Source organism: Balaenoptera borealis (assembly GCF_965194805.1).
Source record: "Balaenoptera borealis genome assembly, contig: HAP1_SCAFFOLD_436, whole genome shotgun sequence".
NCBI lineage: Eukaryota > Metazoa > Chordata > Mammalia > Artiodactyla > Balaenopteridae > Balaenoptera > Balaenoptera borealis.
Genome location: NW_028123761.1, coordinates 483405 through 510473, shown reverse-complemented (window position 1 = coordinate 510473; position 27069 = coordinate 483405). Strand labels below are relative to the sequence as shown.

The window sequence follows — 27069 nt, the reverse complement described above, 5'->3', positions numbered from 1 at the left end:
TAGTCTTCTAAGATCACTGCAACTATTACATACAATAATGAACACATACAGAGCCCGGCAAATAATATGTGACACATAAAATGGTGGTGGTAGTGGTAATGATAGTAGTAGTAGTGGGTGTTGTTGCTTTTATTATTATTATAATAATAATAATTATTATTCCTTAAAAGATGAAGGTAAGAAAAGAGAAATAATCAAGGCCAATGAAATCTAATTTATTTATTCTTCTAAGTAGAGAAATAATTAAAACTACTGTTTTATATGCATAAATGGCCAAAAGATGCTAAAAAACTGAAAGCACTACTCTATAAAACTAGAATATATGCAATTATGGAAAATAATCTAAGTTTTATGATATATGTAGAGGACAGGGTAATTGTCAAGCCTTTGAAAGCAAGTACACACATTAATTGCATAACTTTGAGACTGGCAGAGACATTCCCAAGTAGTATTTCTGTAATATGTATTTCCTCTAAAATGGAGGCCTAATTGCTTAGTTATTCTAAATTGCAGAATGGAAAACAAAGGAGCAGTTTTGGCCATGTGGGTAAACAACAGATTTCTAAAAGCTAATTATCTCTTTATTTAATAGACTGAAGTTGTACCAAATGAGACATTTAAGTCTAATAAATAATAAATTGTAATCTAAAGACTAAAATATAGAAGCTGCTCATATAGTTTTTATTGCTCCATTAAATAAGCTCTTATTTACCTCCTTCACAAAACATAATTATACAACATTGGGTCCATTTCAAACCATTCTGATGTGCTATTTAAAAATTAAGTGAATCAACTTACAGACTCAGGAAGTCTTAAAGCATAATATTTGAATTCTATTATCAAACGCCCTATTCGTTTCCATGATTAAGAGACAGAAGTGCAGCTTTGAAAAAGTTGTACATAATCACATAAAATCACTATCTGTCTTACTAGAAATGATCACACATAAGGATAGCTACACACTTTAAATAAATTTCACTGTCTATACTTACTAATTTCTACATCAGATATTTAATACTTTCAGTATCTTCTAAATAAAAATAATTCAAATTTAAACATCAACCTCAGAGAATGTATTCAAAATTCAACCAATTAAACAAGGACATCATGAAAATGTAGTTAATTTGCTTGTTTGTTTAATGTAATACCAAATCATTCAACAGAAATATCTACAACTGCATATGTGAATATTTAAGAGACCTCCAGGTTCATCATTTTTAAAGAAAACAAAAATGAGACAAATGACCTTTTAATGCCATTACATAATACAAGATGCTGTGCTTCTTAGTTTTGCTGCTCAAAAGGATTTTTAATGCTTCATTTTTCTTCTTAGGGAAACATCCCATTAACCCATGTTTATTTTCATTCTACTAACAAAAAAAAATTCTGAAATGATAGTGATAATAAATAGTAGACTTGAAAATAGTTGCTTGCTGTCTTGCCAAGGGCAAGTAGTGATTTATGATGGATAAGAAAGAGCAGGGATTGAATTTACTCTATTGCCTCGGGTGATGGTACAAGAATTTGTACATCTGTGAAAAAACACAGTTCTTATGTGTATGGTGAAAATGCTACAGTCATGAAAATATATGGAAGGAAGCTTCCTGTGGGTTTAGGGTAGGGTTATGTGAAGATCTTTCTCCTTCTCTATCATTCAGGGGTATGTGTTCTACATACAGAAATAAGAAAAAACAAGAAGTTCCTGGTCCAGAGAGGTGACAAAGCACTACTATAAATTCAACAATTTGCCCTTCTACATTCTTTTGAAGAAAGCCAGGGCAACAACTTCTACAAAGATTAGAGCAATACTATATTCTGTATGAAAATATAACACCCAGAAAGAAAAATAATATAAAGTTTTAGCTGATCCTCACAATAAGATGTTTAAAAACTTCACACTATTAGCATATATAGCATAGTAAATATACATGAGCCTGGTTATCCTATCAGTTTATAAGGAGTTTTATAACCAATATTTTAAATGAATAAGTTTGATATACATTAATATTCTCTTTAGTTTTGAAGACCAAATTTCATCTCCAGCACACACCAACACAGCCAGTCTCTATTTTCATCTCATTATCCTGTCTTACTTTACTTCTCATAGCTTTTTATAATCTGAAATTATCTTACATATGTGGTTGTCTGATTCACTCATTATAATTTTAAACTTCATCACAGCAGAAATCTTATTTATCCTTATTTATCACTGCAATCACAGCATATAGGAAAAAAAAAAACTGTTGATGAATAAAAGAAACAAAAGTGGCCTAGCTATTAATTTTTTCTATACCAATAAAATAATAATGGAAGACCACAGCAATTATATTTTTCATAATAATATAATGTATTGACAAAAAGTATGTTCTACATCTAATATGGAAAGAAAAAGGTGACTTCATATTTGTACTATTTTTAAAACAGTACTATTTTTAAACATGAAAAAAGGTATCAACAAATAATAATATATTTGATTCTTATATGACTTACTTGGCTATAACAACTACATTAATACTGAGACTGAATATTTTGTTTTTCTATGCTAATAATCATGTTATGGTTAAAGGAAAATTAAAGACCATTCAGAATAATCATCATTTACTGGGATTTTAGAAGAGGTCTTTTACTTTGGTGAGAAAATTATATATTTAGGTGCTATGAAATTTGGGATATAGCCCTAAATTCTTTAAAATTCTACAGTCTACAGGAAAATAATTCAAAGTTGATTTCCAAAATTTTCAAAAGAACTGCATCATAGCTTTCTATTGTATCAAATGCTGTATGATCTTTTATCAAATGATTGATTAAATCTATTAAAATATTCACATAATATATAGTATTAAATTATTTATTTAATATTGTTTATATAAATCAATGTCAGCCAGACTATCCTTTGAAGAATACTCTCCCGGAAAATGTCAAAATGTATGGTACATATGGACCTCAGCATATAAAGGCTTTGGGAGCTCCCATCAAGTGAGAGCCTTACATTTATTTGAAACCCATCTACGATAATTTCCAGACCATGTTTGGGAAGAGATAGTATAGAAAAATTTCATAAAATAATCCAATAGGTCAAATAAGATGAGCTCCAATTTACCAAAGATGTAATAGAAAACTTTCCTTAAATTTATTTGAAAAATCAAAAGTATTCAAATTTATTTTAATAATTGAGAATAGAAAAGTAACAACCTCAACATAAAATTACCTATCTGAAAACAACATAAACCAGCTATTAGCCATAATTGATCATCAAATTTTAGAACAGTTTTGATAGAATTCAGAAACAGACCCTAGTATATTAAAAATTATACATCAAATATATGAATGACTAAGAAAGAATTACAAATAAATGGAGCAGAATAGTATTATGAATAACTTAAACTAAAAAAAGATTGAAGCAGAATATGAAATTGCTGAAGGGATGATTTTCTAAACCTAAAGATGATAGAAAAAAAATCACAAAAACAAAGATTATAATAAAACATTACATAAAAAGAAACACATGTCAAGATATAAAAATAAAAAGCCAAATTGAGGAAATCTACTTAAAAGGTAAATATTGATGCATAATAAGCTAACACATAAATCAATTAGGAAAAAGACTAAGACAACACAATTCACCAAGGAGGATATACAAATGCACCATGAACACTTGAAAAAATGTCCAGATTCAGTAATATTCAAAGAAATGCAAGTGAAGATAATAAAATACAACTTTTTAATCTATTAAATTAACAAAAACCTTAAAAAATGAGAATACTCAACTAAGACACATTCATAAACTAAACGTTAAAAGTTGGTGAAATTAGAATAATACTTCTGGAAATCAATTTGGTAACGTGCACCAAAAGTCTTAAAAATATTTACCCTTTTCTATTCCATATTCTAATAATTACAAACATTTTCAATTAGTTATGCATAAATAAATATCACACTGAAAAGTTGGAAATAACTATTGTTCTATGACCTCACATTGACTAATGTGACGTGGTATAGCCAGTGGAGGCAACGACATAGATATTACAAATTACAAATTACAAATCACAAGTTACGTAACACATGAAACATTCAGGAAGTTCAGCAAGGTAATGTGAGACACTAAACTCACGTTGTTAAAAGGTACAAGCTTTTAAAACTGAAGGAAAAATGTGTCAAAATATTAACAGTGATTCTTTGGATTATGGATAATGGTCTTTGATCCACTACTTTTTAGGTGATTTTCTATAACATGAAAATATTATTTTCAAATTGGAAAATAAAATAAACTTAGTTATTTTTAAAAATGGAAACTTCCTTTAAATGAAAACATTATTAAGATTACATTGGATGTGAGGTTTCATTAAAATTTTTGCTTCCTGTCAGGTTTCAACTTTCCAGACTGATTGCTAAAAAGGCTCTGTGTGACAGACCCTTAGGTAAAACCCACAAACAGTACACAGCCAATCTACCATCAAGTAACTCATCTAGATGACTTGTTAACCAACACTAAATGAGCTAATGTTCAAATATCAGAATGTCTGGTAAATTAGGCAGTAATATATTATTTTTAAAAGGTGTCCAGAAGTTTCTTTTAAAAATCAGTGCTAAGTTTTCCTGATCTCCATTTTGTTAACACTTTAAGATATTTCTGAGAACACTTCCTGAATTTCAAATGTACTCCTATGAACAAGAAATTGTGCTTGGATAATTTTTTCCCCTAGAAGAAACATGTACAATACATTAAGCTACTCAGCTTGCTTTATTAAAGATAAAATATGTCTGTAAAAGTGAAAGTAAAGAAGGCAAAAAAGGCATCTCGGTTTACCCCAGGGAAACCTTAGGTGAATTTGCAGCCCTGAGTTGTAAACTATGGTAATTGAGCAGTGAAGTTGATGGATTTTAATTAAAGTCTTCTGCAATCCTTAGTGGCTTGGAGGTGGAAGAGACAGAATTTTGAGGGGGTAAAAATATAACTACAATTTACTTAATTCTTTTGCTTCTAACTTAGTGGTAACTTTTAGCTTCAGAAAATATACATATACGTCTCTGTAAAACAGTAGTTTTTCTACTTTTTCTTTTAAATTTTTTCCAAGAACGTTTTAATAAAGAAAATTTCAGGGACTGCCCTAGTGGTGCAGTGGATACGAATCCACCTGCCAATGCAGGTGACACAGGTTCGATCCCTGGTCCAGGAAGATCCCACATGCCGCACAGCAACTAAGCCAGTGTGCCACAACTACTCAGCCTGCGCTCTAGAGCCCGTGAGCCACAACTACTGAGCTCATGTATCACAACTACTGAAGCCCGCGTGCCTAGAGCCCGTGCTCTGCAACAAGAGAAGCCACCGCACCGCAATGAAGAGTAGCCCCCGCTCGCGGCAACTAGAGAAAGCCTGTGCGCAGCAACAAAGACCCAACACAGCCAAAAATAAATAAACAAAATAAATAAATTTAAAAAAAACAGAAAATTTCAAAATATAAAAGTAGAGAAAATGGTATAGTGAACACACCCTACCCTCCAAGTACCCATCACCCAACTTTACCAAGTATTATTTATAGCCAATCTTGTGTCATCTATACACCTGCCTACTTTCCAGTCATGCCAGGCTATTTTGACTGAAATCCCAGATATAATATCTTTTCATCTATAAAATTTCAGTACGAGTCTCTAAAAGAGACTTTAAAACATATTCACAACAATGTTGTCATGTTTACAAGAAAAAATAAAGCGTTCAAATTTTTCAGACTACTTTTTTCCACATTTGTTTGGGTTGGAGTATATATAAGTTTCATTTATTACAATTAGTCGATATGTCTCTTTAAGTCTCTTTTAATCAGTAAGTTTCCCCTCCATCATATTTTCCCCTTCCTTAAGAGTATTTTGTTAAAGAAAACAGATTACTTGTCCCAAAGAATTTCCCACAGTTTCCTATAGTTAATTTATTCACTGACATAAATTATTGCAGATTGGTTATTTAAGTAGTAGCCAAAGAACTGCTAATATAATGGAACTACAACAGTACACCAGAGGACCAAAATCACCCATGACCAATGTCAGAATGAAAACACTACTTGTTAGTAAACTAAAGTGGGGAAAGCCCATAAAAGAAAGAATTGCTCTACTGTTTAGCTATGCAAATAAGCGATCATGTCTTCCTTTTTCACAGAAGTATATTAAACTGCTGATAAAGTAACCCATATTAATCTTGGTGTACACAGTATAAATAGCAAATTTGATAGTACTCACCAGTCTTCATTTCTAACAGGCGTTTTTTCTTTTGTTGGCGTTCAAGTCTTTCCTTCTCTGCCAATTCTTTGGCTATCCTGGCACGTTTTTCTTTTTCCTCTGCTTCTCTTTTTTTGAAATTCTCCTTCATTGCTTGCTATTACAAACAAATTTTGGAAAATGATCAATATTAACCACAGTGATTCCACAAAGAAAATGGAAAATTATTAATCTGTAGAATTGTGATTAAATGTCCTTTAAGTAATGACTACTTCTTATATTAGTAACACAATCTTTTAAAATATTAGCACATGAACCTTTGTTAAATGTGTTATGTATGTAAAAATATAACTGTTATGTTTAAAGCACCTGCATGTTAGTGAAATCAACTAAGAGAAGGAAGACAGAAACTAAAGATAAAAGAGCATTTAATTTACAAAGCAAAACCATTTTCCTATACATACTTCCAAAAGAGTGTCTAGGAAATGTATTAGTCTCCCATACCTCCTCTGCTAAGTAAACTATTGGGTACAAGAAAAATAATCACAGAAGAAATGATAGAAAAGAGCTGAAATTTTGTAATGGCTACCTTATATTACAAACCATCGTTTAACAATTTCTTTCATACAGAGAGAAGTGTCATAAGGATGACTAAAGAAATATTTGGCATTTCTAAGTCAGGCCCTCTGACTGTTCATCAAAACCAATAATGACATGTGAACCATAAGAAGATCTCAATAGATATGTGATTAGTTACTTTCTTATTTTTTAAAGTTTTATGCAAATCAAGAAATGCCACTCAAGTGGCATCTGTGGGAATTAGCAGGTAATCATAGATTTTTCAAAGTGCCAACAAACAGCATGGCATCATATTACACTCTCCTGTGGAGACCATATTCTCAGTACCAATGAATCCAAACAGGTTATCTAATTGCTAGTTTATCACTAATAGAATTAAGTAGAAAAGTATATAATTAAACTTTAACAAGTAGGCGGCATGTTGTTTTGGGGGGAGTCTTTAATTTCTTCTTTACTATAATATTCTTTTTTTTCTCTTTACCCTAGGGATAATGCAAGTTCTTCATTAGAAATAAAATAAAGTTTAGTATTATTGATCAAAACAATAAAAGGAAAATTGCAAAGAAAAAAGGAGGAAAAAAAGCACAGAATAGAGGGAATATTAGACTCATCCATCCATCCATCCATGCAATAAACATTTACTGAGAGACTGAATAGTAAATGGTACTAACCTAAAGACTTGGGAAATAGAGATATAGTTCTAAAACAAGTTTACATTCTGTGTGATAGGGTGGGACAGGAGGCAAAGACAGACGATAAACAATTAAAATCTTTAATAAATATAGTACTACAAAAAAAATTAAAAGAATGATGTGATAGAATGCCTGGACAGTTAACTTACATTAGGTGGTCAGATAAGGCCTCCCTCTCTGATTTGATTCAAGCTCAAAGTCAAGGAGCTACCCAGATAATGATCTGGGAAAAAACAAATGCAAAGGTTGTTGGTGGGTTGGAGAGAGAAGAAAGAGGCCAGTATGGTGGTGTTAGATAAGGTCAGAAGATATGCTGGGGCCTGATCATTTAGGATCTTCTAGAGCAAGATAGGGGGGGTTAGAGTTTCCTTCAAGGAAGGAGGAAACAACTAAAGACTTTCAAGTAAGAGAGTGCAAAACTAAGTACTCTAAGATACAAGTACTAATGAAGCACCTTTGTTCCAAACTATCTTTTCAAAGATATTTATATAATGAACACTCTTGGAAGATAGAGGTAGTGTCTACCTCTTAAGCAAATGGATTTGTTTACTGTCCAGTATGATAAACTGGGGCGAAGGTCAAATAGTCTTACTAATTCTGAAAAAAGATTGGGTTCCCTAAATTCAGGATTTCCTTCGAGTAATACAAAGCACTATGTGTGTAGGTATTAAACCCAGCCCTCTTCACATTGCCCTGTGCGAACCTGAGATCAGGAATCTACGAAATTATTTACTCTAGCTATGACTAGTGCTGTAATAAACCATTCTTCGTTTCTGACCCCATGGTCTTTTGTCTTTACCAACATCCACGAAACTATGGAAATCATGAAACTTTGATAAATTCTCAGACTCTTCACAGTTCATGATATATAGTAACACTAAATATTACTGCTAAGCTATGAAATACCAGCTGCAATAATACATATTTTAATATGCAATCCCTCCTTTCCTCAAAATGGAATCTGCATCCTCCATTCTGACTTAGAATGATTGTGTGCTTGTTCACTACAATGAAAATAAGAGGCAGAAGCAAGACTTGAAAGCTATCTACAGTTTATATTTTTTCCACCATATGGCTTCATATTGATGATACGTTAAGCACCACCTATAAGACGACGGCTGCTAAAAAGTCAACATAAGTTAGGAAAAGAGAAGGCAACCTATAAAATGGACAACCATGAATAAATGGACAAATTCTTAGAAAGGTAGAATTTTCCAAGACTGAAGCAGGAAGAATTAGAAAATATAAGCAGACCTACCACAAGTAATGAAATTGAAACCGTAATTAAAAATCTTCCAACAAACAAAAGTCCAGGACCAGATGGCTTTACAGGCGAATTCTATCAAACGTTTAGAGAAGACCTAACACCGATCCTTCTCAAATTCTTCTGAAAAACTGCAGATGGAGAAACACTCCCAAATTCATTCTACAAAGCCACCATCACTCTGATACCAAAACCAGAAAAGAAATCACAAAAAAAGAAAATTATAGACCAATATCACTGATGAACATAGGTGCAAAAATCCTGAACAAAATACTAGCAAACAGAATCCAACAGCACATTAAAAGGATCATACACCATGATCAAGTGGGATTTATCCCAGGGATGCAAGGATTCTTCAATATACGCAAATCAATCAATGTGATATACCACATTAACAAATTAAGGAATAAAAACTGTATGATCATCTCAATAGATGCAGAAAAAGCTTTTGACAAAATTCAACACCGATTTATGATAAAAACTCTCCAGAAAGTGGGCATAGAGGGAACCTACCTCAACATAATAAAGGCCATATATGACACACCCACAATAAGCATCATACTCAATGGTGAAAAACTGAAAGCATTTACACTAAGATCAGGAAGAAGACAAGAATGTCCACTCTCGCCACTATTATTCAACATAGTTTTGGAAGTTCTAGCCACAGCAATCAGAGAAGAAAAAGAAATAAAAGGAATACAAGTTGGAAAAGAAGAAGAAAGACTATCACTGTTTGCCGATGACATGATATTATACATAGAAAATCCTAAACGTGCCACCAGAAAACTACTAGAACTAATCAATGAATTTGGTAAGGTTGCAGGATACTAAATTAATGCACAAAATCTCTGGCATTCCTATACACCAACAACAAAAAATCAGAAAGTGAAATTAAGGAAACACTCCCACTTACCATTGCAACAAAAAGAATACAATATCTAGGAATAAACCTGTCTAAGGAGGCGAAAGACTTGTACTCAGAAAACTATAAAACATTGATGAAAGAAATCAAAGATGACATAAACAGATGGAGGAATATACCATGTTCTTGGACTGCAACAATCAGTATTGTGAAAATGACTATACTACCCAAAGCAATCTACAGATTCAATGCACTCCCTATCAAACTACCAATGGAATTCTTCACAGAATTAGAACAAAAAATTTTACAGTTCATATGGAAACACAAAAGACCCCGAATAGCCAAAGCAATCTTGAGAATGAAAAATGGAGCTGGAGGAATCAGGCTCCCCAACTTCAAACTATACCACAAAGCTACAGTAATACAGTATGGTTCTGGTACAAAAACAGAAATATAGATCAATGGTACAGCATAGAATGCCCAGAGATAAACCCACGCACATATGGGCACCTAATCTACATCAAAGGAGGCAAGAAAATACAATGGAGAAAAGACAGCCTCTTCAATAAGTGGTGCTGGGAAAACTGGACAGCTACATGTAAAAGAATGAAATTAGAACACTCCCTAACACCATACACAAAAATAAACTCCAAATGGATTAAAGACTTAAATGTAAACTCCAAATGGATTAAGGACTTAAATGTAAGACCAGACACTATAAAACTCTTAGAGGAAAACATAGGAAAAACACTCTTTGACATAAACCACAGCAAGATCTTTTTAACCCACCCCCTAGAGTAACAGAAATAAAAAGAAAAATAAACATATGGGACTTAATTAAACTTAAAAGCTTTTGCACAGCAAAGGAAACATAAACAAGACAAAAAGACAACCCTCAGAATGGGAGACAATATTTGTAAATGAAATAATAGACAAATGATTAATCTCCAAAATATACAAATAGCTCATGGAGCTCAATATCAAAAAAACAAACAATCCAGTTAAAAAATGGGCGGAAGACCTAAACATACATTTCACCAAGGAAGACATACAGATGGCCAAGAGGCACATGAAAAGATGTTCAACATCACTAATTATTAGAGAAATGCAAATCAAAACTACAATGAGGTATCAACCCACGCCGGTCAGAATGGCCATTATCAAAAAAATCTAGAAACAATAAATGCTGGAAAGGGTGCAATGAAAAGGGAACCCTCTTGCACTGTTGGTGTATCATGTAAATTGATACAACCACTATGGAAAACATTATGGAGTTTCCTTAAAAAACTAAAAATAGAACTACCATATGACCCACCAATCCCAGTACTGGGCACATATCCTGAGAAAACCATAATTCAAAAAGAGACATGTACCACAATGTTCACTGAATCACTATTTACAATAGCCAGGACATGGAAGCAACCTAAGTGTCCATTGACAGATGAATGGATAAAGAAGATGTGGCATATATATATATATATACAAGGGAATATTACTCAGCCATAAAAAGAAATGAAACTGAGTTATTTGTACTGAGGTGGATGGACCTACAGTCTGCCATACAGAGTGAAGTAAGTCAGAGAGAGAAAAACAAATACCGTATGCTAACACATATATATGGAATCTAAAAAACAAACAAACAAACAATAAAAACCATGGTATTGATGAACCTAGTTGCAAGGCAGCAATAAAGAGGTAGACATAGAAAAGGGACTTAAGGAAACGGGGTGGGAGGGTGAAACTGAAGCAAAGTGAGAGTAGCATAGACATATACACTACCAAATGGAAAATAGTTGGCTCGTGGGAAGCAGCAGCATAGCACAGGGAGATAGGCTCGGCTCAGTGCTTTGCGAAGACCTAGATGGTGAGATAGGGAGGAGGCTTAAGAGGGAGGGGATATGGGGACATGTATATGCATATGGCTGATTCGCTTTGTTGTGCAACAGAAACTAACACAGTATCGTGAAGCAATTATACTCCAATAAAGATCTATTAAAAAGAAAAGAAAAGAAGTGTGGTCTCACAGACAAGTGTGTATATCTGTATGTGTGTGTGCATGTGCACCCGTGTATGTATGTATAAGGGAGATGGGAAAGGAAAGGTGGATTGTGGAGGACAAAGGATAGGCAAATATTTGGGAATCAAAGCTTATTTCTTGTTTGAGGGAAATGAGTAAGAGGAACGGGTAATAGATAAAAAATATATCATGTAGCTTATTTTTCAAACTTATTAAAGCATACAATTTCCAGATGTGAATTTTCTACTTTAATGACTGGATGCATTTCAATGAGAACATTGAATAGATCACCTATTGCCAGATATAAGTGCCACACCCTTTTAGTATTCCATTGGGCAATAAAAAGTCAAATTTACTTCTTAGAATCTATAAAAATAATGTTTACCTTTAGAAATAAGGTCTGAAGTAGTTCTTAAAGCTATTCTGTTTTATGGAAAATGCACTATAGAGTCTCATTTAAAAGCCTATCTCATTGAAAATGTATCTTATTCGAACATTATAACTATTAGAAGAATTTTAGCTGGAAAAATACGAACAGACAGCACAGAAATAGGCAGTTAGTCTGAAAATACTATCTCAGTTCAAATAGTAATTTGGAGTTTTCTTTTATCCTAAATTTTGAGAAGTAGAAGCAGCCTAAAACAGAAAAGTTTAGAAAACCGCATTACTCTAGATATAATTGCCTCTTAGTTACTTCAATTCTAAAATTTGAAGCCAGAAAGGAAAGTTAAGGGTGAGCCATATACATAGTTAGCTATAAGACAACAATTTCTTTTTTAATCAACTTATTCTTGACCTGGTTTTCCATATAGTCAGTTGGTAAATAAACTGCACTGCCACTAACTACTTTCACCTATGTAATGCCAAAACAAATTCTTTGAGTGCTTGCAGAACTTCCAGACACAGCCTGGTACATGCTCTTGTCTGAAAGATCTATGGGCTTACCAGTCTAGAGGATTTTAAAACGTCAGTCACATTTTGACTGTTCACTTCAAAGGCATAACCAATAATTAACCTGGGTTCCTAAGGCTCATGTGATTTTTATGGTAATAGAAGATTCTAAAATATCTCTAAAATATACAGAGGTATATTAATAAATGTACATACAAAAATATATAGATATATGTTAACAAATATACATGTGTCTGTATGTGTTCATGTGTGTGTATTTTGGAAGAAAATAAAATACACCAGTTCACAATTGTTTTCCTCCTATAGTTTGTTTTCTTCATAACTAAATGTAATAACAAGAACTTTCCCACAACTAGTTTAAATATACATTATAGCATTATACAACACATTTTCTCTCAGAGAAAGCAAAATAACCCAAAGCCAGTAAATTTAAATGAATGTGTGTATGTGTATGTATGTAAAATTTAGAAGTCTTGCAGAGTATAATCCTCCATAAATTGTGGCTATTATCATAAATGTTATCTTTGAGTTTTTTTTATATTTGCATTATCCTTTATTGTAAACTTCTATGACTTGCTTTTTTCACTCTACATTATATTTCTAAGATCCATCCATATTTTTATGTATAAACTGTGTTTCATTATTTATTCTCCTATCAGTGGGATTTGGGTTGTTTCCAATTTGGGGCTATGATGAACCACGCAGTTTCAAACATTTTTGTATGTTTCCCTGTGTATATGTGTAAGAGTTTTTTCTAATGGCAGTTCTCATTGGTTCTTAGATCTGTTTAGAAATTGTTGACAGATACTCTTTAAGTGAAAGAGAACAGAACACTTTAGAACATAACATAAGCAGTGAGGATAAGTATTGCTTGTTTTTGTTCAAAAAATATATAAATATAAGAGTGCTGGGTCCCATTATAAAATATTATTTTACAATGTGGGTTAGGGTCAAATAGTTTGAAAGCCACTGCTTTCTAGGATAGGAGCACAACTGATGAATGAAAGGAGAGGGCTGTCTTCAGTCTCACTAGGTGATGTGAAAGTGTTTTCAAAGTGGTTGAGCCAAAGTACACCCCCACCATCAGTACATAACCATAGCCTACATACTCACCAAGACTGTTATCATCAGTTTTTACCTATATGGCAGGTATATACCTGCCATATAATATAATATAATAGTATCACATCATGCTTTTAACTTGTATATCTATGGTTATTAATTTAAGTATTTTCTCACATGTTTATAAAATATTTGTATTTCCTATTCTATGAAATGCCTATTCCTATCTCTTATCCACTATTCCATTAGGTTATCAATTTCTTAATGACTGTGGTTCTTTAAATATTCTGGATACTAATCTTTTGTTAGCTTTATGCTTTTTAAATATATCCTGGATTGTAAATGTCATTGTACTTTATGTATGTTGTCTTGCAGTAAACAGAAGTCCTCAAATTTATGTAGTAGTCAAAAATCTCTTTTCCCTTATTGTTGATACCTTTAATATATTATTTAAGAAATCCTTCCCTACATCAAAGACAACAATATTCCTCCATATTCTCTTCTTAAAATTTTAAATGATGTTCACATTTCAGTACCTACTTTATTTAACTGGGATCAACATTTGTGAATACAGTTGTGAATAAAATGAGCTGGGAATCCGATTTAATTTTTTCATATGAAAAATGAGTTGACCCTTAACAATTTCACAAGTAGCCTATCCTTTCCCCCACTGATCTACAAAGCCATCTCTTCTGGATTTCAAGTGTCCATATACATGCTGATGTTTTGGGACTGTTTTAGTACATTTGATCAATGTATCCATGTTTGCACCAATAACACTCTGTCTTAATTATGATAGCTTATATCTTTTTTTTCTTCTTCCTTTTCTTTCTTAGAAATGACTGCACTATTCTTGGGCCTTTGCTTTGTCATCTATATTTCAGAATAGACTTATTAAGCGTTTTGAAAAAGCTTATTAGGATTTTGAACAGAATTGCTGATTCTGTAGATTAATTGAGAATTGATATCTTTATATCAATATCTTTATATCAATATTGAATCTTTCTATTTATGAACATGATGTGGCTCTCCATTAAGTTTCGTTTTAAAAGTCTATTGAAAAAAACTTAGAATTTACCCCATTCAGGTCTTGGACATCTTTTGTTAGATTTATTGTCTGTATCTTCTCTTCCTATTTCTTATAAATGATGTGTTTTTTTTAAATTATGATTTTTCAATATTTTGTAACTAATGTGTAAAAAATGTAGTTGATTCTATACATACCATTGATAAAATTTCTTATTTTTAATAATTTTCCTGTAGGTTCATTTTTGCATTATTCCTATGAATTATTCCTATGAATAATGCAAAAAGGAACCTACAGGAAAATTATTAAAATTATTAAAAATAAGAAATACATAATGGATGATTAGTTTCTTCCTTTTCAGTTTTTATACTTTTCATTCTTGTCTTATTGTATTGTACTAGCTAAAAGTTAAATTTCCATTATTAGGTAAAGATAGTTCCCTTTGTCCTACATTTCATATTGAGGGATAGAGGGTTCAACAAGTTTATTGTTCTTGTTTTAAAATCTGAACAAGGGTTGAATTTTATCAAATGTTTTCTCAATCTATTGAAACTCTTAATGTAGTGACATGGATATTCTAATTCTAAACCACACTTCCATTTCTGAGATAAGCTCAACTTGGACATGAAGAATTTACCTTTTTGAACATTTGGTCATAATTTTTTTTACACTCTATTAGTTTGGAATAATCGTTTAATTAAAATTTAGGAAAACTCATTTGTAAAACTTTCTGGGCCAAGTATTTAATTTGTTGGAAGATTTGAAGTCATTAAATTAAAAATTAGTCATAGACCTATTAAAGTTTTCTATTTCTTTTAAAGTCAATTTCAATATGTAATTTTTTTTCCTAGGAACTTATCCATTTTATCGACCTTTCCAATTCTGGCCTACAAATTTTTACAGTATGCTCTTTTTTTTAGTATCTTCTATATCTATAGTTATATTCCTTCTTACATTCTCAATACTGTTTCTCTTTTTTCTTGATTAATCTCTTCAGAAATTTATCTAATTAACTTGTCTTATCGAAATAAGAACATTTTGGTTCTTAAAAATTCTCTAAAGTCATTTTTTCCCCTTCATTTCCTTCCTTCTATTTTTTCTGGATTGTATAATTGTTTTTAAATTTCTGAAGTCAGATGCTTAACCTTATTAACTTTGTCTTTCTGATTTTTTAATATAAAGACTTAGGGCATAAATTTCTTTACACCACTATTATTTTGGCCCACAAATTCTGATGTATTTTCAGTACTTTCAGGTCTGTCTTTTTCTATGATTTCTTCCTTGATACATGAATTATTTAGTATGTTTTTAGAATTCTTTTAAAAGGTTTTAAAAGGTCACCCTTTTAAATTTTATTTCTAACTTCATGTTATTGTGGTCAATGAATAAACCTGAAACTTACAAATTTATTAAGATTTGTTTCACAATCTCTAGTATGTGATTAACTTGATAAAAGGTCTACCTGTGATTGAGAAGAATATGTGTTCTTTAATTGCTGGGTTGGGTTCTATACACATGTATCAAATCAAATCTATTAATTGAATTGTTTAAAGCTCCCATAACTTTAGCAATATTTTTATGCTTGACTCATCAATAAGTTAGAGAACTTTGTTGAAGTTTTCTAATATAATGCTATCTGTCAACTTATTCCTATAGTTTGTCATAATTTACATGTTTATTTTGATGCCATGTTATAATGCACATGCAAATTTTTGAATCGTATCTTTCTGGTGAATTAAGCTTTTTATCATGAAATAATATTCCCTTAAGTCTATTTTATCTGTTATTAACATAGTTTCCCTTTTTCTTTTAATTAATATTTGTCTTGTATTTCATTAACTGTTTTGTTACTTCAAACTTTTCCGTATCCTTGGGTTATTGGTTAGTTTCTTATAAACAGCATAAGACTATATTTTGGTTTTTGTCCAATCTTATGGTCTTTTAAAATGTTATTATAATTTGTAAAATATTTGTGTCCACAACTTACATTATTTCTTCTATTTGTCCTGTTTAATCTATCCTCCTTTTACATGCAGTTTTTGTGTTTGTTTTACTTCATATGTCTTTCTTAGTCCATTTCTCACCCTATAGTTTGGAACTTATACTATTTTTTACTGACTATACTTGTAATTTTAATACACAAATTAATGATGTTAATTGATATCGTGACCTCCCTTCCTCCCCTTTGAACAATACAGAGAATATAAAATACCTGAGCTCCAAATATCTCATTCAATTTACTTAACAATTTGTCCAATAGTTAAGCTCTGTCTCCCCTTCTGTGCAAAACAAGCTACACATTGTTTTATTGTATACTTCATTTCTATACATTTAGTTTCATGGTAGGTATGCCTTCTTGTCTCTCAAATTTTCCTTTAAATAAAAATTCTGCTTCTTTAAATGCATCCTTTACAGCAGGGGTGAGCAAACTACAGTACTTGGTCAGCCACCTATTTTTGTAAATGGAGTTTTATTGGAACATAGCTGCACCCATTCATTTACCTACTGACCATGGCTGATTTTGCATGGCTATAGCAGAGCTGAGTAGTTGCAACAGAGGCTGCATATATTTAATATCTGGCCCATTGAAAAGTCTGCCAATTTCTGCTTTAGAATGTCTTTTAACAAAGGGATATTCACAGATAACACCTTTATTATCTGTTTATCTGAAATTAGTTTAATTTTGCCCTTGTTCTATAAAGAGCTTATGCTGAATACCCCAAATTAAGAGAACAGTAATTTTTTCAACACTTGAAAATATCTCACTTTCTTCTATTTTCCATTTTTGCTAATGAGAAGTCATCTGTATCTAATTGTTGTTGCATTAGTGATTGTATCTTTCTCTTTGGCTGCTTTTAAGATTTTGTCTTTTAGTGTTCTACAGTTTCATTACAATATTTTTTAAGTGAATTTCATTTTATTCATCTGGCTTGGTATAGGTTGTACTTCCTATTCTATGGATTCTTGATCTGGAAAACTCACAGCCATCATTCTGAATATTGTCTTTCATTCATTCCTTCGAGTCTATCTTTCTGAGACTCTCATGGTGCAAGGGGTAGCCCTTCTCACCCTGTCCTCCATGTTTCTTAACATGTCTTTTACACTTCTAATCTTATTGTCTCCCTGGATTGCATTGGACAATTTCTTTAGATCTATTGTCTAATTCGCCATTTCTTTCTTCAGCTGAATGTAGTCTGCTGTTTAATACATGTTTAATTTCAACCATCATGCTTCCATTTCCTTAAATTCTATCTTAATTCTTTTTCAAACCTACTTCGTCATTTTTGGTAATTTCCTGTTTCTTTCTCTCTCTTTAATCTCATCTGTTATTTACTTCAACATCACAAATTGTTATTCAGTATCTAGAGTCTTGGGGGTTTGTATCTATTGTTCTGTTCTATCATGATCATTTCATCATACAACGCCTTGTTTCTTTGTGTGTTTGTTGATTGCGATTAAGTACTCTTATTTGATTAAACTTAATTTGCAAGAATCTAGAGGATCAAAATTGTAATTGCCTCTTGCACAGTTTTTAATTTGCTTCTGTAAATAAGCAGGTATCATTTGTAACCTGTGTAAGTTTAATTTCCTTTTGTCCTAGGCTTGGCATATAAATCTTACGCAGTGTACCTAACCTGCATTTAGCCCTGGTCTTAATCTTGGCATCCCAGGGCAAGCCTGGCTTTCCCCCTTGTGTATCTATGTTATGTTCAACATGTAAGTTTCAGTTTTGTCCTTTTCTTTTTAACCCTTTTTACCCTCAGAGATCTCCCTTGCTTTCACACAAAACAGCCATGTTTTAAAATGCTTTGTTGTATTGTAGTGGGATGGATCTTTAAGAATCCATATTAACAGATCAATGGAACAGGATAGAAAGCCCAGAGATAAACCCACGCACATATGGTCACCTTATCTTTGAAAAAGGAGGCAAGAATATACAATGGAGAAAAGACAGTCTCTTCAATACGTGGTGCTGGGAAAACTGGACAGCTACATGTAAAAGAATGAAATTAGAACACTCCCCGACACCATACACAAAAGTAAACTGTAAATGGATTAAAGACCTAAATGTAAGGCCAGACACATTTTTTTAGAGGAAAACACAGGCAGAACACTCTATGACATAAATCATTTCAAGATCCTTTGTGACCCACCTCCTAGAGAAATGGAAATAAAAACAAAAATAAACAAATGGGACCTAATGAAATTTAAAAGCTCTTGCACAGCAAAGGAAACAGTGAACAAGATGAAAAGACAACCCTCAGAATGGGAGAAAATATTTGCAAATGAAGCAACTAACAAAGGATTAATCTCCAAAATATACAAGCAGCTCATGCAGCTCAATATCAATAAAACAAACAACCCAATCCAAAAATGGGCAGAAGACCTAAATAGACATTTCTCCAAAGATATACAGATCGCTAACAAACATATGAAAGGATGCTCAACATCACTAATCATTAGAGGAATGCAAATCAAAACTACAATGAGGTATCACCTCACACCATTCAGAATGGCCATCATCAAAAAATCTACAAAGAATAAATGCTGGAGAGGGTGTAGAGAAAAGGGAACCCTCTTGCATTGTTGGTGGGAATGTAAATTGATACAGCCACTATGGAGAACAGTATGGAGGTTCCTTAAAAAACTAAAAATAGAACTACCATACGACCCAGCAACCCCAATACTGGGCATATACCCTGAGAAAACCATAATTCAAAAAGAGTCATGTACCACAATGTTCATTGCAGCACTATTTACAATAGCTAAGGCATGGAAGCAACCTAAGTGTCCACAGAAAGATGAATGGATAAAGAAGATGTGGCACATATATACAGTGGAATATTACTCAGCCATAAAAGGAAACAAAATTGAGTTATTTGTAGTGAGGTAGATGGAACTAGAGTCTGTCATACAGAGTAAAGTAAGTCAGAAAGAGAAAAACAAATACTGTATGCTAACACATATATATGGAATCTAAAAAAAATTTTTTTAAATGGTTATGAAGAACCTAGGGGCAGGACAGGAATAAAGACGCAGACGTAGAGAATGGACTTGAGGACACAGGGAGGGGGAAGGGTAAGCTGGGATGAAGTGAGAGAGTGGCATGGACTTACATATACTACCAAACGTAAAATAGATAGCTAGTGGGAAGCAGCCGCATAGCACAGGGAGATCAGCTTGGTGCCCTGTGACCACCTAGAGGGATGGGATAGGGAGGGTGGGAGGGAGATGCAAAAGGGAGGGGATATGGGTATATATGTATATGTATAGATGATTCACTTTGTTATAAAGCAGCAACTAACACAACAATGTAAAGCAATTATACTCCAATAAAGATGTTAAAAAAAAAAAGGTATCCCTATTAACATATTGTGAAAAGCAAAGTCCTCAAAAGTTTGTTCTTTTAGAAGGTTGACCAACACATATATCTTTATTTCTTAAATACTTTCATAGGGACTTCCCTGGTGGCGCAGTGGTTAAGAATCTGCCTGCCAATGCTGGTGACACGGTTTCGATCCCTGGTCCGTGAAGATCCCACCTGCCGCAGAGCAATTAAGTCCATGCGCCTCAATTACTGAGCCCACATGCCAAAACTACTGAGGCCCGCGTGCCTGGAGCCCCGGCTCCGAATCGAGAGGCCACTGCAATGAGAAGCCCGCACACGGCAACGAGGAATAGCCCCGGCTCACAGCAAATAGAGAAAGCCTGCGCGCAGCAACGAAAGACCCAATGCAACCAAAAATAAATAAATTTAAAAATAAATAAAATTTAAAAAAAATCTTTAAATACTTTTGTATAATGTGGCAGTTCTTATACACTGTATATTTCTCCCTGGGTACATTATACATGTATGTTTTAGAATCTAAAGGTAAACAATTTAACATTGCACAGCCATATAAAGTCATTCCTAGGCAGGCACTCAAAACAGTTTGCTAAATGAAAAGAATGTCTTAAAAAATACAGTAAATATGACATTTCACTGCTTTCAGAACTTATTTTTAAAAATCTATCTGAGCTTATTACTGTATATTAGAAAGAGCATACTGGTTAGAAGGAGGAAATCTGAAGTCATATTGTCTTTGTTTGAATCTCCACCTGACACTAAATAGCTGTGTGACTTGTATCTCAGTTTCCTCTTCAGTAAAATAATACTTACTTTATGAGGATATTGTAAGAATTAAATAAATTAATACATGAAAATGGCTTACAGAAGTGCCTGGCACATAGTAGTAGACTCTATATAAATGTTAGCAATTATTAATATTATTATTAGTAATATTATATTATTACAAACTTATAAAATTATTTTCATTATTACTATGTCATTAACCAAATACCTCAAACACACAATTATTTATCCAGTAACAAATCAAAGAAGAGCCATTTCTAGCTTACATCATTTATATGTTTCTATCAAGAAAAAGGGGGGATGACAATTTTCACAGATCTTATGAGAATATAAATTCCTTCCATCCAGAGACATTGGAATATGATGGTACATGGAGTTGATAGGAAGTACCATCAAAACATGCATCCAATACAGCTAGATTACTTGGCAGGGAAGATAAAAAGATGAACTAAATATGGAAGCTAGATGTACTCTTGACCTCAAGTCTAGCTATTTACTGCTAAAAATTTAATACATATATATATATATGAATTATATATAAATATACACATACACAGCTTATAGGGATATTTTAACAATTAAATGAACTAATACATGTAAATGGTTTACAGAAGTGCCTGGCATACACACACACACATTGTTTTTAATACTCTAATAAGCTTTAAGAGATTTTTCTGGAAAAGAGTTTAGTTTCTTGTGTTCTTCCTCCCAATAAATTCCTCACTTGAAATTTGACTTTTCTGATAAACTAACTTAAAACATTGCCCAATGATACAATTAATAGTTGTTTTATTTTCCCCAAAAGTAAAATCTTAAAAAATCAATGTGCATATTACCCCCTCCCAAAGAAGCCTAAGAAATAGTCTATATTCCAACTATGCCTTTACTTGACAAATATATTAGCCTTAAGTTATAAGATAAAATTGTAGTAAAATAAAATTTTGAGTATAAGACACAAGCAGACTTCCACAGATCCTGACGTTTTGATTGCACTTCTCCATTTGATTCTTAGCCTATTTAAATAGTTTAATCTGCCCAACTCAACATTTTTCAACATATGATAATGTCTTGTATATTTCTGTAACAGAAAATTTGTGGCAATTTTATTAAATGAAAAAAATATTAAGTTTATAAGTGTCTTCTTGTTCAGAGCTATATTTCTTTCACCATTAATGGATATTTAAGCTATGTAAGCCAGGGATCTCTTAGTACAGTTTTTACTAAACTCAAAAATCTTTTCTTCTTGCCTAAGTATTCAATTTTGTCTCAAGTCCCTAAAATGAGATTAGACAAACTGAATTTAAATCTGCATGCTTTCCAAAGAGATGGATGTTAGGACTACGAAGACATAGGCTAATTCTCTCAAAGTAAACAACCACATAAGAGTCCAGCACATTCCCACTAAATGCTTGTTAAGACTTTACCTAACCTTAAGAAGAGGCAAAACTCAGCCATATGGAATGACTGCTTCCTAGAAATTCCTGTTGCCTACCTTAAAAATGCATTCCTGTACTCCTGGGATACGCAACATGAAAGAAAAAACATTTAGGTAATTAATACCAGTCATTAAAGTCTCTAAGAATGTAAAAGGTATGTGATCTACTTATCAGCTTTCCATCAAAATTACTTTTTTAACTAAATAGATTATAACTACCTCATGAAAAATAAGTTTATTCTTAGAAACCTTTATTTGCAATTGGAAGGATGGAAGGAATTTATATTCTCATAAGATCTGTGAAAATTGTCATCCCCCCTTTTTCTTGATAGAATTACAAGGTAGATGCTTTAGAAAGGAATCTAGAATGACAGTAAAAAATTAATCAAATTATTTTCTCTGGTATTACCAAATCCAATTAAAAAATGCTATCAGTGAGAACAGGAAAGCATGATATACTATACACTGGCACCAACACTTCATCATCTTAACATTCAAGACAGTGTTTTTAGTTGAACTTTCTACGACCCGTGAAACTTATGAAAACGGAAAACTATCCTTTGAGAATGCCCCAAAGGATGTGCAGGTGCTGATGATTAAACAGTTTTAGCTTCAAGTTGCTCTTTATTGTAAAGTCAGTCTCAGATGAAACACCAAATTACTTATTAGCCCATCAGGGACTTAACATTACTGGCCCTTCATAATTATGCCATGAGTTTGTTTGCAATTCGTCCAAGTACTTTGTAAAATTTTCAAGCAAATGAGATTTTTCAAACTATTAAACAATGTCTTTAATAAATAAAGTATGAAATGTTCATAATTAAGGTTTTCCCAAAGTAGAACTTGATTTTTCCATTAAATATGTTCTCTTCTCTTGTGTTTTGAAGTGATATACTATAAAAATATTCTTTTACTTTTTATCTCCCAATCATGAGGCTAAATAAAGGCACGATTAGGCACAAGACAGCAGCCATGAAGAATGGTGCTTAAAGATAGGCCTGTTGATAGGACAGCATTTTTCTTTTTTTTGAGCTATTGCTAATCAGCTCTTCAAGGAAAACATCCAACCAAAGCCCAACAATATTCCATATAAACATGGTAATGTTTAAACATAACATAAAAAGTAGCCTTAAGCCAATAGTGGTTTTTCTGTCCTTCTCTCTTGTCCAGGACATGGAAGACCAGTATATCTGATGTACAAAGAATATGCCATTTTATTCATTTTCATTTGTGGTATCCTAGTTTAGTGCTATCTTTCCAATTACATGGGTTAATATACTTATTATGCTGTATCAGTTATGTAGTTGATTCCTTTTTTCTCCATTATCAATTGTTGTTCTTATTACTGTATTAAGATAATCCAGTCTTTACTTTTTGCTATATTATTTCCATAAACAAAATACTTAAAATGTAAAAGGGATATACAAATCACCAGTCATTTAGTCATACAGAAATCTGTCAGTCAAATGCATTTATTATCCCACTAAGCAATGCATACTAAGAATAAATCTTATCAGTAAAGAGAAAAATTAAGCCAAGTAATCTGGGTGTGTCTTTATTGTGAAAAGCCTAAAGAACAAAGATTAGAAGAACCTAACAGAATTAATTTTCAAGGCTGCAAACCCAAATATTCAGCACCTGGAATTGATCTAATTCTTTAAATAAACAGATGCTAACGGGTAAGAAGAAAAGAAGATCCTATAGTTAGAATATTTATTTTGTTCTAGGTTTGGAGCTTTATACCTCTAAGCTTTATACCTCTAAGTATGATCTCAGAATAACAATGGTGCCAGTGAAGATAATTTTCAAGTCGTAACCTCACCCAAATCAGCAAGGATAGAAGATACTTCCTATTATAATTACATAAGCTGGTTCAACATCCAATCACAGGACTTTTACATGATTTTCTTTTCTCTGATAGTGTAAAATGAGTCCATCTACAAGATTTAAGGAGCATACAGAAAATGCTTAATGCCTTGGAGTTCCTGCTGGTCACCTACTTGGTCTATATAGTAATCAGAAATGACATTTAGAGTTGACAAGCATCAAATTGGGGTAATTTAAATGATTTGACAAAATGAGTTTTGTTCTAGCTGTATTCTATATGAAAAAAATTTACACTAAAAATACCTTCTCATTGGATGATTTCATTTTTGTTTGGCAAATCACTACTTTAGTCTGAGTATTCACTAGAAGGATAAATTGTATTTGATCAACACATGCAGCAAGACAAAATGAGTTATAACTGATTTTATATTTGTTTACTACATGGTATCTTTCAATTGTGTGAACCAAAAATCACCTTAAAGTCTGCAAACAACATGAATGATAAATCTTTAACTAGATGAAACATAACTTTAGCAAAACTGTAGATATAATCTAAAGACAAAGCTATTGATGGAAAATAGGTAGCCATTTATTTCAGAGTATTCTATATGGAAGCATAAAATAAAAAAGAGATAAAATCCTTAAACTATTGATCTTGTTAGAATGAAATGGGAAAGGTAAAAATTACTTCTATTCTCTGTAGAGAGATCACTTATTTTGAGGGTATATGAACATTATGCTATTTGATCTTCAAACTGTAACATCCCTAAGGAACACATGCTGTTATTAATGGGGAGCTGAGGCTCAGGAGGTTAAGTAATCTGCCAAATTCATAACACCCAAGGCACTCGGATGCCAAAGCCTGCACTCCCAGCCACTGCTGTCTCCCCAGTAGGGACGTGGACAGGAAAAACATCACTATTAAAAACAAACAAAGGGTGAGGCTTATCATAGGCAGAATTCAGCAATCACTTAAAATGTGAAGAAATCAGAGGAAATTATTTTTCTTTGACTGTCATCACACATAATTCAGATGGGAGGTATATATGTGGAAAACAAAATTTAGGGAGAAACAAACTGGACTTTATGGACTTTAATTACTGCAAAGTTCAGCACATATATCTAAACCCAGTGCAAAAAAAAAAAGAATACAAGGCTCCTCCACCTTTTGTGTATGCAACAGTAATCCCTTTTAAGGCAGGGATTGCTTTCTGCTGTCCTCAAAATCCTAACACTAAAGTGGGGTGTCCAGATATGCAGGGTCTTTGAACCTATTAATAAAGAAGGATGTCTAGTGACTTTTCCAGTATTTCAACATCCCAACAGAGAATGTTCATATACTCAGGATAAAAGCTACATGAACCAAAAAGTCTGACTTCTTTAAGTGTAATCACATCAATTCTATACATGAATATATAATACTGTAAACTCAAAGGGTCTACGTAGTTACATATGTCTAATTAAAACAGAAAAATGATATATTCTTAAAAAGTAAAACTTATTAGAAAATTTGTTTTCAAACATGTTACTTATAAGAAGACAAATAACAAAGGAATCCTAAGCATTTGCAATTATTTCTCTAAGATGAGATGTTAAGTAAAATAAATGAGGTGTCAGGTGAAATTTGCTCAAGGAGTTAAGAGTATTGTTGTACTGTGCTAATAATTCTGGTTAAAGAAAGAAAAATCTATTACAGAGAGGTGCTCTCTACCGCTCACTTTAACCCTCATCCCAGCCACGAGGCTTTGCATTAATAGGCCTCTAATTTTAAAAGTGAACATTTTATGCTTTGAAATAGAACCAGACCTGCAAACATTTTTCTATCGTGAGCTCATCAATGTAAATAGAAAGTTATTCTATCAAGGGGTGAGGAAATAAGGTGTGCCTTGTTCTGATTCCCTCTAGTAAGTTATAAAAAACACCCTTAAAAACTACATTTTGATTGGTCTTACACACTCTCTGAGCAGCAATGTACTTGGAAATGGTAAAACAAAAAAAAGAAAAGTACAGGCTTTGGAGTCAGGCAGGCCAGGCCTCCATTTATCCTGCCCCTGCCAATTCTGAAGTGTGTCTGCCAAGGCATGGATTTTCTTTCTCTAGCCTGCAGCTCCCTCCAGGTAACATTCTGTACCTCATAAAAATGTTGTGAAGACTAAGTGGGATGACACACGAAGAGCACCTAGCACAGGGTCTTAGCAATTCCATCAGTGGCAGCTGTATTTGGCTGAAGATGATAGAAGAGGGGTAAGTTAAACTGTCACAATGAACAGCTGTTCCTCAGAGGAAGCCACAAGATCATGAAAGCTTCCCCCCCTTGGTCTACTGGGCTTGAGGCAGCATACTGAAACAGATGTTCCTTTGTTAGCTATTGTAAAAAGTCTCTCAGGGAGGAAAAAGGAAGGAGGGAAGGAAGGAAGGAAGGAAGGAAGGAAGGAAGGAAGGAAGGAAGGAAGGAAGGAAGGAAGGAAGGAAGGAAAGAAGGAAGGAAGGAAGGGAAGAAGCTGAACAGCTATATCTATGTAAATTAGTTGAGAGATCCTAGTTAACACTGGTGAGACTCCCTGGCTTAGCATCTCCGTTCAGTCACCTGCTAGCTGTGTAACAACAGGCAAGTAACTATCTATCTAAGCCTCAGTTTCCTCATTTGTAAAATGGGAATAATTACAGTACACATACCACATCTATTTGTTGTTGTAAGGACAAAATGAATGAGAACACCTGGCACTTGGTTGGCAGTATATGTGTTAGCTATTAGAAAATGCCACCCATGGGCTTCCCTGGTGCCGCAGTGGTTGAGAATCTGCCTGCCAATGCAGGGGACACGGGTTCGAGCCCTGGTCTGGGAAAATCCCACATGCCGCGGAGCAACTAGGCCCGTGAGCCACAACTGCTGAGCCTGCGCGTCTGGAGCCTGTGCTCTGCAACAAGAGAGGCCGCGACAGTGAGAGGCCCACGCACCGCGATGAAGAGTGGCCCCCGCTCACCGCAACTAGAGAAAGCCCTCGCACAGAAACGAAGACCCAACACAGCCATAAATAAATAAATAAATATA

At 33.2% G+C, this 27069-nt stretch overlaps 1 protein-coding gene across 5 annotated transcripts in view; it reads right to left on the bottom strand.

Annotated features, from left to right (window-relative positions):
* DIAPH3 (diaphanous related formin 3) overlaps window positions 1-27069 on the bottom strand; it is a 518008-nt gene that overhangs the window by 115543 nt on the left and 375396 nt on the right. For all 5 annotated transcript variants that reach the window (XM_082408926.1, XM_082408925.1, XM_082408927.1 and 2 more), the window contains one exon: window positions 6229-6364. In XM_082408926.1, coding sequence (XP_082265052.1) covers window positions 6229-6364 — 136 coding nt within the window. The remainder of the gene's footprint in view (window positions 1-6228; window positions 6365-27069) is intronic.